Raw genomic sequence first — 19,427 nt, forward strand, 5'->3', positions numbered from 1 at the left:
ATAAAAAGAACGCATTAACATGAAATGAAACATTTATTATCCTTTACTTACATACCTCAGGTTCAGTTGACAATTTCCAAAATGTATTGTTCATCAAAATGGCAATACAGGGATTTGTACAGATTCACATTCATCCTCATATGACTATTTCACCAGAAAGTATCATAAATATCCACACTATTCACTTTTCTTCAAATTGGAGAAATGAAAAAGCTTATTGAAAGCGGCTGCTTTACTGGGTACAGTGTAGCATTCCCTATTGGTAGCAACGTCTACCGCAAATGAAACTCAGCATAACACTGTGATATCTTCAGAACTCGCACAAACTATACGAGTGGATCCATAGAGCCGTCTCACCGAAATGCTGACGTGTCAACAATGATTTACTTACACCACCAAAAGTTCACGTTTAACTATACGTTTACAAAATGAAAGTACAATAATTCCGTTGGCTGCTTCAAGCCAACATCTCACCGGGTACCTCTTTTTACAATATACATTTAGTGCTGTCACAAAGTCTGGAAAGTTGAAAATGGTGGACGTACATGTATTGCTACTGGGTTTACATAAAAACCACTGCTTTGGCATAGGATACAACATATAGCCCATCGTGTTGTGTATCCATTTTTCACAGATCAACAATCGACTGCAAGTAAATTAAACCGATTTGTATAATGATTATTCGATGTATTCATATTTCAAGCGGTGTCTATTGCACTTCAGGTAGGCATGTGTGTGCCTTGCAGTACGTGCCAAACCTAAGAAACAACCCGTGCGTTGTCATCATACTCAGCACTGGCAGGTTAGCCCGTGGAAAGAAACTTAGGATCCCTGTAACAGTCAGTCCACCCTCCATTACGGGGGGGGGGTGGGGGGTGGGGGGGTGGGGGTTGAACTCTCAAGACGGGAGTATATCGAGTTCATTGATGACCTGACTTTTTTGTCTCTTTCACACAAAGTACACTTTAAAATAATATGTGAACCGAGTAACTAAGTGTGCCCATGAACTGTAACTATAACATGGCACCGGTATATTTGTCTAAAAACTCTGCATTTTGCACCTAAAATCCATTCCAAAATAAGAACTTACTTTAAAATTACCTACTGACCTATCCTCAAACTTGACTACAATGGATAAAATCATTACAAGTGAATTTTGACAGATGAATGATACCAGTCACTTCAGTCAGAATAATGCACACATGTAACCTCTGAATAATGTAGAACTTTTGCAAAACTTGAAGGGAAAAATACATTTGATTCTCATGTTACAATTTTCTAACTTTGAGGTAGAAGTTCCTCCTTTGGGTGCAGTTCACAAACAATAACCAAATGGAATAAATATAACATAGTTAATAACTATAACATGTTATAACTTAGATACAATAAACAAGCTTTAAACCCATATGTTTATCTTCCAAGAGTACTGATATTAAAATACGAAGTGGGCAGTTTATTACTGTATGACATGGAAGGAGTAATTTAAGTGGCCAAGTAAAAAAGCAATGCAGGAAATATATTAAAGTTTGAGGTGGCTTTCAACAGATGAATGAAAATAAGACCCAAATGGCACCATGATAACAGAGATCAGGATTTTTCTATTGGTAATTGTTCCTATACTGCATTTACTGATCTACTTGAGAATCAAAAATATGCGGCAACCAAAATGGCTCCAACAACATACACTATGTGCCAAGTCAAATTCTCTTCTTTGCAATTCTCAAATTACCTTGAAATTCCTCAAAAAAGGCTAATCAGAATTTTGGTCCACTTCTAGGTTGGTCCAAGACCACTTCAATTTAAGCATGTAAATACAATATGAAATGCAGTAGCACTGCTAATAAATGCTGCAGTTTCCCATCACCGCAATGCTGTCATCACAACCATTTCTTTACTGTAAAGAGGAGGTCCACATGACTGACAGAAAAACCAAGGCCTTCATTGATAGCTCAACATAAACAGAACAACTTAAATTGATTAGCTGTAATTGCTCTAAACAAGGGAATATACTTTTTTGTGGTAAAAAATTAATTAACAAGAAGCAAAATTTGTCTAGGCCAACTGAAGTTTCACTATATACAAAAATATTGATCATCATGTAATAAAATATGCTGGTTGACAGCACTGATAAATACTTGACTTTTTATGTTAAATATTAGAACATTTTAAAAATGTTATCCTTTAAAATTTTCTGTCAGAGATTTTGCCTTACTCCATGCAAAACATCACTTAGCAATTGTATGAAAATAACTTTAATCCAGATCAAAGTATTTTGTCCGTTTTGAATCAGGTTCTTGCTCTACATCTTCTTCATCTCCTACGATGATGCTCATTTGTGCTGCAGTGTACTTGCCCTCTGTGGCTGGCCTGATGGGTCTTCCCAGGGTGCCCTTTTCTATATCCGCTAGGGCATGGTCAAAGGCTTGTATGAGGCGCTGAGCGTTATCTGCTGTAAAGCACATTGGGGGAGTAATCGCCATCACATTCTTGTCTGGACCCTCATTGCTAATAATGATCTTCTCTTGTTTCAGTCTGAAATAATGATGAAATGACTCAATGCCATAACACAATCTACAAACATTTCATATTGGATGCTGTGAGAAAATTGTTATTTTAAATCACAATTTATGGCAGTAGTATGCAAAATTGATTTTTTCCCTACTGACTACCTGTCAATACCTGTATTGATGTTTCTTTTTTCTTCTCAACTGGCAAATAATACTTAAGAATTTGTGAATGTACTCATTTACTGTCTGGCTTTTAGTCTGACATCAATCTAAAAGTATCTACAGATATAACTGTTTCTTTAAAACAAAAATATGTCCCAGGTTTAGTAGATAAAAAGCACATAAGGTAAATTTTGTCAAAGACTATGGGTTTTCAAAAGAGTACTTTCAATACAGTGAAGTCTGCATTCCACTTTTCTCTTACTGATGGATGGTAGCTGTGGAGATTGTAGCAAACTAAACTGCCACTGAGACTTCAGGGTTTCATAAGATGACTAACCTGTATGTTAACATGTCTGCAGCCTCTGTGGCTGGTTTCCTGCTGTCTGTGTCTGTCACAATTTCTATCCCAACAGACAAACCCAAGCCCCTTGATAAAAAAGTGAAGAAATTTCATGTTTTTATTTTCTCTTAATAATCATAAGAGATTTCACATTGATTTAATGCTTCCATGGAAGGACTCTGCGACTTAAATGATGAACTACATATTCATTTATCAAAAAAAAAAAAAAAGAAAAAAATCAAATACATTAAGCAATACAAAGTTATTCAATCTGGCATTCATCTAGTCTTCTTACCTGACATCTCCCATCATGGGATGACATGGCATAATGGCCCTAAAACCATCCAGGAGACACTTCCCCACACTCTTTGCACTGCTCATCAACTTCTCATTCTTGATCACATCCAAGACAGCAAGGCCCATAGAACAAGACACAGGATTACCCCCAAACTGAAGTGAGAAAAAGAGCACTTGAGATGACAAGAAAGTTGCAGCTCTCTGATAATAATAAGTGTAGAATACCTTTAACATGAAAAAATCAGAAAATATTTTGTGTTGTTGGGCTGTTTATGTCCACATGCTGATCCAAAGTATGTGAAAACAAGATACATGACTGCCAACAAACTAAACTATGGGAAAATTGAAAAATAAATACCTAAGTGATGGGGGTGAATTATGTGAGTGAAATACTCAGAAAAGATTAGGACAGTGATTTTGATACTTGCTCTACATTCAATGCCAACTTCTTTTTATTCATTCATTAAAAACAAATGGGTACGGCAAAACTCAATTTCTTACATTATTTCTCACCACTCTGTATAGCAAAACTCAATTTCTTACATTATTTCTCACCAGTCTAAGTTTCCACTTATTATCCCTACTTTCAATTTCTTATGAAAAGAAAATGTGTAGACATGCCACAGTAAAATCATATAATGCTGACCAGTTAAAAAAGTTCCCTTCAAACCCCACTACTATTAATTTAAAACTTAAAAGAAGTCCTGAAATGATCCGAATTGAACTTTGCATTCAAAGTACATGAAAAGAAAAAAATAATAATTTGCATAATTAATCCTTACAAAAACAACAACATACAGTTAACAGAGGGTAAATTCAACAACAAGTCAGCAGTATGCCTCACTATGACAATAACATGTGAAAGTTAACAGGCTTACCCCACTGGAAAATTCTTTCAGGCTGTCAGCAATTTCTCTTCTAGTGATAACTGCAGACATTGGGTAGCCATTTCCAACAGGTTTACCTATGGTCACTATGTCAGGAACAACGTCTGTGAAGAAGTAAAGATTATGTACTCAACCCTTACATTTCATTTGTGTAACTACAATAAGCCTTTACCAATGCTAAGTGGTTCACAGATTACTCTAAAATGCTTATATCTTGAATTACTTTTGAGAAATGACTACCTATCAATATACACTTTGTCACTGTAGAGAAGATGCTGGTATCTTAATGTTAGACATTAAAACACCACTTCACTTAGGAATCTACCAAATAAAACCTATCAAAACTTACTCCAATGCTGAAAAGACCACATGTGTTCTCCAATCCTCCCCATTCCATTGGCAATCTCATCCACAACACACAAACCACCTGCATCACGGATGTACCTGATTTCATAAGAGATTAATACATGTTCATTAAACAGCAAAAGGTTACATCACACTTAGCTGTGAGTTCTTATTCAACCTGGCAACAGGTGTACAGGTTTTTTTTTACTTATTTCATAACAGACAAATCTGATTTTTCCTCATTATGCTCATTTCAGTTACTGCATCACGGATGTACCTGATTTTATAAGAGATTAACACATGTTCATTAAACAGCAAAATGTTAGATAACACTTAGCTGTGAGTTGTTAATCAACCTGGCAACAGGTGTACAGGTTTTTTTTTACTTATTTCATAACAGACAAATCAGATTTTTTCCTCATTATGCTCATTTCAGTGACTTTGCTGAATCTGAAGCTATACCTTTCACATCATCGAAATTAACCCTAAATCTTTCATTGGTCATAACAAAATCTATAAAATATCAGATGTTTATGGCTGATATCATATCTGTTCAAGACACATGGAACAGCATATAATATTCACATGTGCTTTTCTCTAAATAAAATGTCAAGCACATACACCAAACACAAATATTGGCAACTTGAGACTTTAATGACAGTAATCTGATTCCCTAATACACTCAGATGTTACTGACATTTTAAAGAAATATCATATCTCTGGGTTTGAACAATAGCAAAAGAAATCTTTAAAACATTAATCTCTCAGACTAAATGTCAAACTACAGCTCTATTCTATTATTTGGTTTCTGAAGGTGACCCACCTATAAACATTCTCAAAGTAGCTCTGTGGAGGCAGAATCATTCCACACTGAGATAGCAAACACTCACTGAAAAATGCTGCAATCTAAAATGAAAAAAAAAGCAACAGAACTGAAAAAAGAATTACAAATACTGTGATCTTTGTTTTTCATAGTGTAATTTCATCCAAACTTTCATCCAGTTTTCATGGTACTTTCATGGTTCTTTACTGACAATGTCAATCAATGGGCAGATCCTTTATTTCAAGTCCAACTTTATGCCTGCATTTTAGACACAAACATTTTAGACAGAAAAAGTAATATAAATTCATATATGCAGCATTTTCATTAAAAGCTGATCATTTAATGAAAGATAAAATATTCATTCTACCCATGAACAGAATATATTTTCTTACATCATTCAGGGAATTATACCAGAGTAAAACTGATAAGTGAAATAAAAGCACATGTTCATCAAGAGTGTATATGTTCACCACACCTTTCTTCCCCTGGCTGTGGCCTGATCCATCAATCTCTTCACTTCATTGGCATATATTATCCCTGCATCTGGATGTAAGGGATCTCTCACCATACCACGATAGGTGTCAGGACATGGAACCTTTATAAACCGAATGAAAAACTGTTTCACTGGCACTTGGATATTGAATCTGGCTCGATGCCAATTCGGATATTTATCATACATTAGACTTTCAGCTCCTCACATCTTTCATTATGTGTTATGGAAAACAAAGAGCCACGCTTGCATTGAAAATATCCATCAAATGTTTATATGATTAAATTTGGCTGATAAAATTCATGAATTTTCAAATATTTTGTAGTCATGTCTCACAAGTTTTAAACAGGTCCGACACCCTCAGATGCATGATTATAGCAAAACTACTACTAGAGTTGGCTGAGCTTCAATGTGAGCAAACTGGGAATTTCACTGTAATCACTTGGTATGGTACTTACAACATGGACCCAATCCTCTTGTTTTAATTGTTGTCTCTTGAATCTGAGAGGACTAATGCTGACCATGTTACTAAGGTTACCATGGAAAGCACTGAAATAAAATTAGTACATGATCAGGATTTGATTACTCTATTCAACCCAGTGTAACAATTGATAATAATTCAAAGTAGCTACGTTAACTTATATGCTTGTGGATACATAATTTAGCAGTTAAGTTATTTCCACACCATAGTGTCACCATTCTTTAAAAGGCATTTGTAAGTTGCGTAGTTTGTTGAACTAAACTTGTCCTGAAGTATCTGTATTTATGATCTGTTAAGCATTAACGCAATCATGACAAACTCATCATGTATGTACACTTACTTATCAATAACCACCACATCCTCGTTCTTAGTATAACTTCTTGCTAAGCACAGAGCTAGATCATTAGCTTCTGACCTGTTGTAAAAAAATTGGAAAAAAAAAATCATTGCAAGAATTTTAAAAAAATACTTATTATAATACCCTGCACCATCAGAAAAAAAAATATTACCCATCTGCTTGAGGGAAAAAATGGAGGTTTAAAGCCATTCCTGAGATATATCTGAAACACTTTAAAAGCTACATGTGTCAATCAGAAACATATTAAACAGAGAATAGTAAAGATTAATTCATAATGAGCCTTAGGGCTCATTCCCATTGAAACAATCAGTCTACTAGTACATAGATTGATTCAACTCCACAGGGACTCTTGCTGAATCAACAGTTTTTCAATATTCTACTCATATCAAGAGGTGTGCTAATCTGTTGAACTAAATGAGATTCAGACCCCTCTGAGTTGGATCAATCTAAGAAGACAGATAGTCTCAATGTGAATGAGCCTTTAAATGAAACAGTGCTGCACAACACACTAATTGTAATTCTGTCTCTTACCCAGAATTCAGGAAATAGACGACACTTAGGCTCTCAGGGAAAGTCTCAATGAGTCTTTTAGCATACTCTGCCACCACATCATTCAGGAAGCCACTGCCTGTGGTCAGTTTTGCCATCTGTTCCTGGCCTGCACTGACCACTTGTGGGTGGCAGTGACCAACTGCAATAGAACATATCATATTCAAGAAAAAAAAAACTTAAAATGTGATTATATAAGGGGCAAATTTGTGGGATTTGATTGATGTCTTATCTAGTCCAATTTCTTTAAAATCCTGTGCTTTTAAATGAAAAGCCAAGTGTGTGATTTTAATTTCATTGCATCATTTTAAATGGCTGGACTCTGGACAACATGAAAAAAAAATTGCCAGTGACTGAACTAATTTTTTTGGCAAATTGGTTTATGGATAGTCTTAGCTGAACAATAAATATTGTCCCTCTTCAGAGAATTTATTTTTTCATAAACAAAATAAAAATCACTATTTGCAAGACAACTTTTCTGTCATTAAAGTACAAAGTATTAGGATGCCCCCAGCTATTCCCCTGTCCTGTCCTTACCATGTGAGATGTTATTGACACAGTCCAGGTACTCCTCTCCATTGTCATCATACACATACTGCTTAGAGGCACAGACAATCTTCAGTGGAGCTGCTTCAAAATGAAGTTTGCATGGTTTTCTGAAATTCATCATAAGACAATCCTATAATTGGTACAATGTCTGATGCAATTTACCTAGAATTACCACTTTGACAACATCTTTGAACTCTAATTTTCTTAGCACCCTGGACTAACCCAGGATGCTTTGTAATAAGCTTCATAATTTATACTATTTCTCTGAAATACTATTTCCCCAAGAACTCTTGGCTGACAATTTTAATAAAGAAAACTCATTATGATCTAGCTATATGGTTTCTAGGTAACAGCTACATGGTAAGCTCTAGTGGTATTTAACTGAAATCCCCAGTTCATTCCCCATTTGTTGTATCTATTGCATCTTTATCTTAATGATGAAAATGAGATTATGAGGATTTTACAGAGAGTCGATTTAAGTGCCAATCACTCCTTTCCACTTCATATAACTAAATATTCTTATTTTATAACAGCTTTGTGCTATGTCAAGGATTTTCAAAAGATAACTGTCAGCAAGGGTGTATATTCTGGAGAAATCAATACATAGCATATGTGTCATACAAACTTTGCTACTGTGACAGCCATGTAATAATGTAATTGGAGATGAGAGAGGCAGGAAAGTGCAGAATATTGATTTTTTGCACAATGGAGTCTTCATTTCTTTGCCACTTAACACAAAACATCTTTCAATCAAATACAAAAAAAAAAAAAAAAAAAAATCTATTGCGTACCCTCTAATTTGTCTCTCACTCTTTCTTATTAAAATGTAAATGTTTTCTTTAACAAATTAAAAAAAATATGTAAAATGTTTTTCCTCCTAAGTTATTTATTTGTGAATAAGAAAATTATCTATATTACAAAATATTCCATCTGATAAGTAGCCTAATCACTCCAGGTTCTGTACGACCAGAATCATGATATTATTAATAGTTGTACAAACTAACTTGAGAGGGGCTTAGAGAAGAATTAATTCACTGACAGAAGAATTAATTTTAGGTCTGTGTGTGTTTAGGAGGTCTATATCTGAAATCTTATTTACTACTGTTTTGGACAAATCACTCATTAGCGAGTAACTTGCATTTGCAAGCAAGTATTTGACTTAAATTCTGGTTGCTGAACCATACTACCAAGTGCAGAAAGTTAACATTGGGCACTGTTGAGTAAAATTAGGCACTGAAGTGAGATTTGAAATTACTAGTAGCAGGATTTTGTCACTTCCAGGGACATGTAAGATACTGCGTAATGTTTGGGCAGTGTAATCAACAATGAATTCCAAGTGTCAACATGGTTTTCTGCTTTGCTTTTGGAATACGTCCAGAAAAGCTTTCGGCAGGTTTTGACAAACATATAAACAATCTTGTAAACAAGATGGCGGGGCTGTCCTTGGAATTAGGAATGTCACAATATTCACCGTATTATATATATATATATATAGGTGATGACATGCAACAGAGATTTCTGTGCCCTATTGTGACCATATGACCAATCCTATTGTAAGATTGTATTTTTTTCTTTTTTTTTTTTTTTTGCTATGAAAAAAATTGACTAAAATTCGGGACCATTTAAAATCTGTCTGGATTTCAATCTTGCCTGCGCCATGACTACCCGCTAATGTCAGGGGCCTCTTAACCGATACAATAATTATGTAACAAACTACCCTCAATGGTCAGAGAGTGAGTCACGAATCTAAACTTCGTCTTATATGTGTATATTCCCTTCAGATTTAATTGTCTTCTCACCAAAAGGAAACATACGTAAGACATGAGTGCTAAAAAGCTAAGAGACCAATTTTAAATCTTAGAATCTTACCCTATGTAATTTCTTCGCATTTGGAGAGACTGGCGATAATTGAACTTTTCAGGCATATTTTTCGTGGCTTCCTTATGTCCACTACACTACCGCAGACGCGATAATGTATGTGAGCTCCTTAAGGATGAAATATTAACATCACTGTCTTCTTCTGCCTGCGAACCAAAACTGAATTCATCACTCTTTTCTGTTCTTTTTACATAACACACAGTCAAGCAAAGTAGGTCAAGGTACAGTAAATATATAACATAACATTAGCCCAAATTGTACATTTTCCTGTTTGCTTTATCGAAGCATATCAAAAGTATATGATATGTTCTAAATAGTGTTAAAATTCAGTATTAAAATGAGCTTTGTTTTGTTTTTATAGCTTATAATTACGTTTTATCTATTTTTTAATATTCACGATGATAGTTATTTTTCACAAAATCCCATTTTGGGCTTGGTTTGTCCTCCACATAAGGTCACACTTGCGTAAACAGACCACATTTGCTTGAAGTAAGCAAGAGAATATACGTATAGATATACATTAATGATACTAATTATTCAAGACAGAAAAAAGATCACATTCTTATTAAAAAAGAAATTTAATGGTGATTCGAAAGGTGCAGAAGAATAAAACTGAGCTTTGTTCAGCTGTCGGTCTTTAACAAGAAGATGGCGACGACCAGGCTGGTGCTTAGACGTCTCGGTCAAAGTGTCCTCAGCGCCCCTTTAAAGAAAACGAGACCGATTGGAATTTTGCAGCACAGGTGCTGCAGTAATTTTTACCCTATCAACGACGATGTATTTGGCCTAACCGACGAACAAAAACAGGTAAACATTGGTGTCCAAAAAAGACTAAGTAAAGACCTACATGTACGGCACTAAAGTGAAATTATTCACAATCCTACCGGTACTTTTCCCATAACATTAATCTAATAAAGCTTGTCTACTTGTACATATTTCCTCTCGGAAAGATTGTAAACTTTGTGCATGTATCATATTGAATATATATTACACATAAGCATCATTTACACTCCAATTAAATAATCCTGTACCTTCTTCATGTGCCATCACCGATGTGGTGTTTGACCAATGTTGATATTTTGCCAAAGGTTTCTGTTTCTCGCTCATGACCAAAGATGTCATGTTGACAAAATGATCAAGGAATGCCTTTCTTTGTCTCCCACAGGTACTTTTGCCAGGTATTCTACCAATTAAGGGACCTATAAATATTATGTAGGATGTCCATCAAGTTCCTTACACGTTTGTATTGTACATGTATTTTGATCCAAGAACAAACTAGGTCATTGTTTTGATAACTCAAACTGAAGTGGAAAATGCAGTGGAGCAGCCTTTGTATCAATGGAGAATGACAAATTAAGACGTGATTTTCTTGTTTATCTAGGCCTTAGAAACTACAACTAACTGGGAAAACCACTTTCTTACCATTTGAACCCTTTAAAAATTTCACCTACATAAATACAATATGTCAGCCACACATTTAATTTTGCATTCAGCTACATGCACATCCTGTAAGATATGTCTATCAAACCAAACTTTCTTCACTCTTATGGTATTGGAGGAGAAAGCAGAAATTGCAATGTAAAAAGAATTAAGAATCAACCATTTCCGAGGGATAGCACAACCCCAAGTTGGTCTATCAGTCCCCAAAGTTTCAACTTCCTACCTGTAATGGTCAAGGAGGAGATAGCACAAATTACTTAAGCACACAAAGGGATGCGCTGACTGATGGAAGGGCAGGGTAACATGATTCCTGAATTTTGTCCCAGAAGTGCAGGGATTATTAGAGATAAACTGTTTTGTTCCACTAGAGAAGTTCTACTGACAGTATTAATTTTTATAGACACAAATCATGCAATTTTGTCAAAGATGTTAATATGTATACTAGTAGACCAGAGACTCCTGCATACTATTTTAAATTTAATAAGTAAGATTTTGTATTTATTTCAGCTGAGGGAGTTAGCATTCCAGTTTGCACAGAAAGAGCTGGCACCACATGCTGACAAAATAGACAAAGAGGATTATTTTCCAGAGATGAAGGTAAAAAAAAATTAGCTTATTGTAATGTTCACATTTTATTGAGACACTTTTCCTACACAGCCTCTTAAGATGAACATACAAATCGTATAAAATTTCTGACTGTGATTCATCTTGATATAAAGGTATTATGTATATTGGTTTTTTGTATCAAACCAAACATGCATTTTCCTTTTGGGGTGGAGGGGGCAATTTTCTCCTACTCCCCAATCATTGATAGACCTGTCCCTGCTCTTGCATTTGATATATCATGTCATTTTTTGTTAAATTAGTTTTGCCAGATATAAGACTGCCATGTATTCCTGTACAGTTTATTTCTGAAAATAAAACAATTTTCCACAATTTTATCTGCCAACGATATTATGGATATATTTACTGTGATCATTGATCGTTTGATTGACCATGGTACAATACAGTTCCTTGGATTGACAGACCACAGAGTTTTGTCCCTGGACACCAGGGTCTAAAAATGCTGATGACCAAACTAGCTTAAATGGATAAGTCTAAGATTTTTAATATCTAGACGAGATTGTGATTTCAGTCTAACATGGGCTGGCTAAAAATCTACCTGGACTTCAATCTTTCCAGTGACATATATTCTGGTTTACACACTTTTTTCTTTCATTGTAAGCTGAAGTGGTAAAATGTGTTAGAAAAAAGTGTTTTTACAAACTCTCCATTGTTGAATTATTTTACAAAAATATAATTGCTTCAGGCATGTTTGTGTATCTGTTTAATTAATAAAAGTAACATGATCATTAATATACATGCATAATTGTAAGTGCTTGTTTTTTCTTCTGTTACATAAATGAATTGAATGTCAAGTGTAATTTCTGTAATTGATGCTAAAAGACTGAATGGGGGTATACTTGTCCTGTTTGATATTGATGTTGAAATATTAAAGCTGGGACAAAAATGCACATTGTTTAGTTAACTGACTTGTTCTCATTGTAAATGTCTTGTTTTTTTTATTCTAAGCTGAGTAAATCCTTTAGTTGGTATGAAAAATCTGCTACATTGCTCATACCCATATTTTTGTTTTTAATAAAAAGGATTTCTGGAAGAAACTGGGAGAACTTGGATTTTTGGGAATTACTGCACCAGGTATAATATTAACATGATACAAAAAGTACATGCACACACAAAAAGTAATTAAATGTGAAAAAATGCCAAGATATGAGTTTAACCTGCCAAAAACCTTAGAAATAACATATGACAAATTCTTCTATTATTATCATCATCTTAAAAATGACTTGTTAATGAGCCATTCTATATTGATCTCAACAATGTCTTGTCATATGCTGACAAAATAGTTTGTTTTTATTTTGTTTGTTTAAGCTTGGAAGCTGAATATCCAAAATAATGGTTTAACCCCTCTCTCTCTCTCACATTCTTTTATTCCTTCCTATTTAATTTTTTTTCATCAGGAGAGTATGGTGGTGCTGAAGGCAGCTACATGGACCATGTGTTAGTGATGGAGGAGCTGTCCAGAGCACATGGTGGCATAGCGCTGAGCTATGGAGCACATTCAAACTTATGTGTCAATCAGATTGTCAGAAATGGAAATGAGAAACAGAAAGCAAAATATTTGCCTAAGGTATGTGTAGAAATAGAGAACTTTTGTTAAATAAATCCAGGACCTGTTAAATGTTAAGTTCTGGAAAATGATTTGGTCAAAAATGCAGTAATTATCGTTTACCAATTGTTATGAAGTTCCATCCAAGTAAAGTTTGTAATTTATACGTTTGTATTTGGATATGCATGTGAGTCATGGGGAAGGTAATTTTAGGCTTCGTTCACATGCAATGTCTATTTTCTATTTTCTATTTTCGGTATGTCTTATGATCACGGTCTGTGCACTGAATATCCCGCCGCGTAATTACTGGCAGCGCGAGCCAGTTACTTATAGTAACTTATAGTAACTGGCTCGCGCTGCCAGTAATTACGCCGCGGGATATTCAGTGCACAGACCGTGATCATAAGACATACCGAAAATAGAAAATAGACATTGCATGTGAACGAAGCCTTATATATTAGTCTTTTATCCTCAAAAAAATAGTTAAACTAAAACTACCAAGAAAATTTTTCTCCAAGGTTCACAGTAATTCAGTTGATAAAAATTGAGCAAACATTATTGTTTGAGTGACATAAGATAAGACTTTCTTACATAAAAAGATTTTCTACATTTCTGGCATTTTGTTTGGTGTATGGGGGACTGCCATGCATGTTAAAATTCCCTGTTGAAAAAGTCATCATTTTACTTCAAAATTTCCAATCATTATGTGTAACAGGCATTCATTTTAGCATCCCAAAGCCTGACAGTATTCCCTCTGTATTTCAGTTAATCAGTGGTGAGCACATTGGGGCCCTAGCCATGAGTGAGACCACCAGTGGCTCAGATGTGGTGTCCATGAGACTCACTGCAGAACACAAAGGTAAAAATAAAGATGACATATGTATTATACCTAAAGTATAAATATATTTCATTTTATTATTTTTTTTGTCTGATTATTTTATCAGTGGGGCATTTTTTTTCCTTTAAAGGAAAGTAGATTATTAGTTTCTGATCTTTTTACAAGTCTAGAATTTTGATAAATGAGTTTTGAAAAAATTCTATATATGCTTTATAAGTCCCTTTGTAAAATTTCAATTGAATATGCTGATGGTTCAGTGCTTTTCTCAGACTGTCTTGATTTAGTGACATAGTTTGGAGAATTGATGACATTCTATGCCTTTTATTCTCTCTCTCTCTCTCTCTCTCTCTCTCTCTCTCTCTCTCTCTCTCTCTCTCTCTCTCTCTCAAGCCACTGGAATAAGTTTTCTTGTGTTTTTATATGGTAAGTAAATATGTTTATGTTAAGTGTGATGTAATATAATTTGTATTCTACCCCTTTCCCAGGCGACCACTATTTGCTGAATGGTACCAAGTTCTGGATCACAAATGGCCCGGAGGCAGATGTTCTTGTTGTTTATGCTAAAACAGAGCCCAAAAAGGCACAACATGGAATTACCACTTTTCTTATTGAAAAGGTTCACTCAACTTATTATATAGCACCGTAATATGAAATAAGTAAATGATATGCCATGTTTTCAGTTTTGTATAACTACAATCATTGTCCATGGATTCTTTTTTATGTATGAGTAATCCTGGAGTTTAAATGGAATAAGGGACATACTTTGAATCCAAATGACCAAATAACCTACTTTTGATAGACCTTTCCTAATGTTGAAATGAAAATTACTGACATTTAAAAAAAAAGTTTTTCACATTTGTCACCATTTATCGTATCTGGACTCTAGCAGTCTGTATCATTAATTTTGTTTTGCTTAGTACCTGTATTTATGGAATTTTTGATGTCTAATTTTATATATTTAGTATTTTCAAACTGACAATTTACTTGTTTTTTTTTTGTGTTTTTGTAGACAATGGAAGGTTTCAGTGTGGGAAAGAAGCTGGACAAACTGGGGATGAGGGGATCCCCCACTGGAGAACTTATTTTTGACAATGTCAAAGTGCCAGGTGATATTTTTTTTACTTTGTTTAGGTGTGGAATCCTTTTAAAGGTGTGACAGAATAGCAAGTTAAGAAAACAAACTGTAATTTTGATTTTGAAATGAATTTGCCCACCAGATAAGTTATTAAAAAATACAACAAAAAACACTGCTTGTTTCTCTAGGCATTCTTTATTTCTTGTAAGATTGAATTTTTTAACCCGGAAAAAATGAGTCATGCATGTGCTTTATGGTTTTCTCAAAACTTCCATTTTTACTTTGAAGAGGAAAATATAATTGGTGGTGAGGGGAAAGGCATATATATCCTGATGAGTGGTTTGGATATAGAGAGAGCATTAGGAGGGGCAGGATGTCTTGGGTGAGCACACCTAACACAATGAGCACAATCTGACACACCCACACGCTCCCATTAGGACAGACTCCTACACACTGCAGGGAAGGGGGTAGGTTGGTAGGGAGTCCAGAGTTCTGATGGTATGAGTCCGTTTTTAGTGCGCCCTGATAAAAGAGATAATCAATCACTGCTTTTCTAATTCTCTTGATCTGTGCTTGTAGTGGAAAATGTGGTTGGTGAGACAAACAAGGGGGTCTATGTGTTGATGAGTGGGCTTGATATTGAACGGCTGTTCCTAGCTGCTGGCCCAATAGGGTAAGTGAAGGGAGGGGGTCATCAATATTTACAACAACACTGGCATTGTGTGTGCCAGTAAAGCAAATTATATGCAGTAGTTTTTGTCTCCTTTTTTTCAGTAACATTATTATATTGATTTTTTTCTTACATAACAGTGATTGTGGTATCCGCACATGCACAAAACAAAATTTTTGTTTGTTTTCAATATAATGGGAAAAACTGCGTTTTAATAAAATGCTAAAAGGATTTAGAGAAGTCACATTTAACTTACAGTATTATGCAAGCTGCCTGTGATATGGCTTTCCAATATGCTCATGAAAGAGAACAATTCAACCAGAAGATTGGAACTTTCCAGGTACTTCGAAATATTTTATCACCAAATTGAATATTCATCACTAAAATCTATCAGAAGTGCTAAAACCCTTTCTGTCAAAAATAGATTTAAAGGGATAATAACTCTTTGTATGAGATCTATATTTCACAATAAAAACATTGAGAATAACTCATAGAAATATAATATATTCTGTTTTACCACAAAAATGGCAGTTATAGCTATTATTCTGATATCTGAGCTTATCTTTAGACCATGTGACCTCCATGGATGGCTATACTCTGTTAAAATCTCTTAAGAGATTTTAACAAAAAACCAAACTTTTTAGAAAAAAACCAGGGACTAACTTTGAATGTAAAAATGGATTCATTAACCATTGGTAAGTATGGGAAAATTGTTGTTTACTCCAGGAAAATTCATTTTTTGGCCGAAACGAAGAGTTATTATCCCTTTAACAATCATTCATCAGATTTGTACAGTTTTGAACTTCAAGTTAAAGTTGTACTGTGAAATAGTTTGTCTTACAATGGAAGACTTTGTATCAGTTAAAACTATGTACAGTAATTTTTTAATTAAACTTAGTGATAATCTGTTCCCAGTTACTCCAAGGCAAGATGGCTGACATGTACACTATCCTGAATGCCTCCAGATGTTATGTGTACAATGTTGCCAGGTCCTTGGACAGAGGGAATGTCATACCCAAGGTAAGCACAGAAATTAGAACTTAAAAACTCACTGTCAACATCCTTAGAGACTTTGTCTTGGCAGGCCAAGTGCCTCAGTGTTTGCGTCCTTGGGACTCTGTGTAGGCAAGCCTAACACACTAAGTGGCTAAATGCTAGCACACTTTTGTTTCCTTACATATAAGAATGGATTACCAAGAATGTTGCCTCATTTTACCAAGAGTGTATTTATTGTAATACTTTCTTGATTGTATTCACGCACGACACGCACAGAGAGAGAGGTCTGATCCTTTGTTCAGTGCAGAACTTTGTGAAATAGACTAATGTTTTAAGCATTAGACTTTATATTGCTGTTTTAGTAAGTATTACAATGTAAGTATTACAATTAAACCATTGTATCTCTCTTTAATGTAAAACTGTAGTGAGATGAAAAGGACAAATTACATGAAAATCAATGGACTATTTTAAGATAAAACAGCATTGTCTTACCTATTGATATTTGATTACACTTCAGGACTGTGCTGCTGTTATACTGTACACAGCTGAAGCAGCAACAAAAGTTGCATTAGATGCCATTCAGATACTGGGTGAGTTGAACTTTTCTTTTTTTTTTATGTTACAGGTAGTGAAATTGTTTGTCTTGTAAACAGTAAATTGCTCATTGTCAACTAAGTGTGCTAATACTGTCAAAGGGATAATGGGAAATATAAAACATATAGACCACAATGTGAATTGTACTTTTGTTGTTAGGCAGATCTCATGGTGAAGAGATATAAACAGTAGGTTCTGGTATAATATTTGCCTTGTTGCGTTGTTTAAGGAATGTCACATATGTGCCTCTACCAAGTTGTATTTATGGGGAGCGTATGATATGGAAACATTGTATAGAACTAAACCCAATCAAGCATGCAACTGGTTTCTGTCATGTCACTTCTTGAACTGACATTTAGTTTGACAGTTTGATATTATTAACAGTGAATTCAAATTACGAACATTTTCAGGATTAAAGTTAGATATAAATAGCCACTTTTGTTGTTATAACAACTGCCAAGGCTGTCCAGTAGTCAGTGTGTTAAGGGGTAGCAGTACACTAACATTTACAAATATTTAGTACAATGCAGATATCGAGTAGTACAGAGCAGGCTATACAGAGACTTTTCTCCACCAAAAAAAAAAAAAAAAAAGGAAAGAAAAAGAAAAAGAAAAAAATTAAGTTTAGTCAGTGACCTTGTTGGTGCCTCCATAACTTCTTTGAAATGAAAAAAGAAGTCACATGATTTCAAGTAAAAAGCTTATGTCAATGTGGTGATTTTTTTCAGAAAAAAAAGGTGATATTCTTCAGAATGAAGACAAAAATTCATCAATTTTTGGTCTATTTTTAGGTGGAAATGGATACATTAATGATTATCCAACAGGTCGTTTCCTCAGAGATGCCAAGTTGTATGAGATAGGGGCTGGTACCAGTGAAGTGAGAAGACTAGTCATAGGCAGGAGCCTTAATGCTGAGTATGGTGTAAAATCAAGGTGAAGGTCATCAAGTTCAAGGTCTTCCAGGAAGAGATGCTAAAAGCATGCCTTATATATATTGCCAGTTAAAATGTTTCCATTCAGGGAAATTAAAAAATGCATTTAGATATTTCATGTAAATGAGATTGCTAGTCTGCTTCAAGTACTTGATGAATCAGAGAATGGTAGAAATATTGGAAAAACAAGGAATCATGACTTCAATTTAATTAAATGATTGTTTTTCCTTCCCAATTAATAACTATTTGACCATGTTTTTTTTATCAACCACATTGTCAATTCGCACATTGAAGGATGCATTTTGTTGGTGGGATAAAAGGTGTTGAGGTGAATGCTGATTATTCTCTGAGGATTTCACACAATATGGAAGCAATAGTATAAATTTCAGGGTGAAGGGTGGGTTTTATGATGTAATCTTAATTGCTGGAATATTTTTGAACAAGTGACACAAATATGAGTACAGACTGATTTACTACTGTAATGAATGCTGCTCAGCAATTATTTATTTTATTTATTTGAAATTAAACTATCTAGAATTCACCATAACATATTACTGGTGGAAAAAAAACTGAAAGTTATATGTAAGGGTTATGTATGTCAGTGTATCACTTCATCAGGAATTTACGGTACAAATGGCATTGACTGAAAAAAATAGATCTGGTTTGTTCACTTGGTTCATAACAATAAATAAAAACCTTATTTACTGAATAATTGAAATTGATCTCAAGTTAATGAAGTCCCCTTTAAATGTGAAAGCACTTTATTTGTACTATGGGGGATCATGGGTATCGTGTAGCACCCAACCAAAAAACTCTATGTTCATGAACAAGGAATCGATTTCAGCGCATTACTTGCTGAGGATAATCCATTGAATATTAACTCTGATCATATTTACCTTGGGGCTCACTTGTATTGATTTTAACTATTTCGGGTTTGCATAGGATTAACACTATTAGATGTAAACAATGGGGTCACCACTGGACCAGGGATGGGCTGGACCTCACTCGGGTAAAGCCAGGTTGTCATGGCAGTTCTAAGCATCTGT

The 19,427-nt window shown here is 34.7% G+C and overlaps 2 protein-coding genes across 4 annotated transcripts; one reads left to right on the plus strand and one right to left on the minus strand.

The window, feature by feature from the left end:
* Positions 1-20: 20 nt before the first annotated feature.
* On the minus strand, positions 21-9,900 carry LOC106153187 (5-phosphohydroxy-L-lysine phospho-lyase). The gene is made up of 12 exons (XM_013527030.2): positions 9,658-9,900; positions 7,777-7,895; positions 7,222-7,381; positions 6,673-6,747; positions 6,310-6,400; positions 5,837-5,956; positions 5,362-5,444; positions 4,543-4,637; positions 4,185-4,297; positions 3,305-3,459; positions 3,007-3,096; positions 21-2,532 (listed from the first exon to the last, which is right to left on the minus strand). The coding sequence occupies exons 1-12, from the start codon at positions 9,711-9,713 to the stop codon at positions 2,253-2,255; spliced, it is 1,437 nt and encodes a 478-aa protein (XP_013382484.1). The 5' UTR covers positions 9,714-9,900; the 3' UTR covers positions 21-2,252.
* Positions 9,901-10,101: 201 nt separating this feature from the next.
* Positions 10,102-19,093, plus strand: LOC106153198 (isovaleryl-CoA dehydrogenase, mitochondrial). Of its 3 annotated transcripts, none has more exons than XM_087006606.1 (12): positions 10,102-10,155; positions 11,614-11,703; positions 12,753-12,804; positions 13,128-13,297; positions 14,042-14,135; positions 14,600-14,730; positions 15,124-15,220; positions 15,769-15,862; positions 16,118-16,199; positions 16,775-16,879; positions 17,373-17,445; positions 18,241-19,093. In XM_087006606.1, exons 2-12 carry the CDS (start codon positions 11,698-11,700, stop codon positions 18,384-18,386), a joined length of 1,050 nt encoding a protein of 349 aa, XP_086862732.1. In that variant the 5' UTR covers positions 10,102-10,155; positions 11,614-11,697; the 3' UTR covers positions 18,387-19,093. The 3 variants fall into 3 exon arrangements, with proteins under 3 accessions (XP_086862732.1, XP_086862731.1, XP_086862730.1); XM_087006605.1 differs by lacking the exons at positions 10,102-10,155; positions 15,769-15,862 and adding exons at positions 10,186-10,473; positions 15,478-15,571; XM_087006604.1 differs by lacking the exon at positions 10,102-10,155 and adding an exon at positions 10,192-10,473.
* The last annotated feature ends 334 nt before the right edge of the window (positions 19,094-19,427 follow it).

Source organism: Lingula anatina, chromosome 2 (genome assembly GCF_051362555.1).
Source record: "Lingula anatina isolate TDL-2025a chromosome 2, LinAna3.0, whole genome shotgun sequence".
Taxonomy (NCBI): domain Eukaryota; kingdom Metazoa; phylum Brachiopoda; class Lingulata; order Lingulida; family Lingulidae; genus Lingula; species Lingula anatina.

Bases quoted from the DNA above. Each gene is read 5' to 3' on its own strand.
- LOC106153187 (XM_013527030.2), bottom strand. From the start codon at position 9,713: ATGCCTGAAAAGTTCAATTATCGCCAGTCTCTCCAAATGCGAAGAAAT. The intron at 7,382-7,776 runs GTAAGGACAGGA...GTTCTATTGCAG, and splicing joins TGTCAATAACATCTCACATG to TTGGTCACTGCCACCCACAA. The intron at 6,401-6,672 runs GTAAGTGTACAT...ATTTTATTTCAG, and splicing joins GATGTGGTGGTTATTGATAA to TGCTTTCCATGGTAACCTTA.
- LOC106153198 (XM_087006605.1), top strand. From the start codon at position 10,315: ATGGCGACGACCAGGCTGGTGCTTAGACGTCTCGGTCAAAGTGTCCTC. The intron at 14,731-15,123 runs GTTCACTCAACT...GTGTTTTTGTAG, and splicing joins CCACTTTTCTTATTGAAAAG to ACAATGGAAGGTTTCAGTGT. The intron at 16,880-17,372 runs GTAAGCACAGAA...ATTACACTTCAG, and splicing joins GAGGGAATGTCATACCCAAG to GACTGTGCTGCTGTTATACT.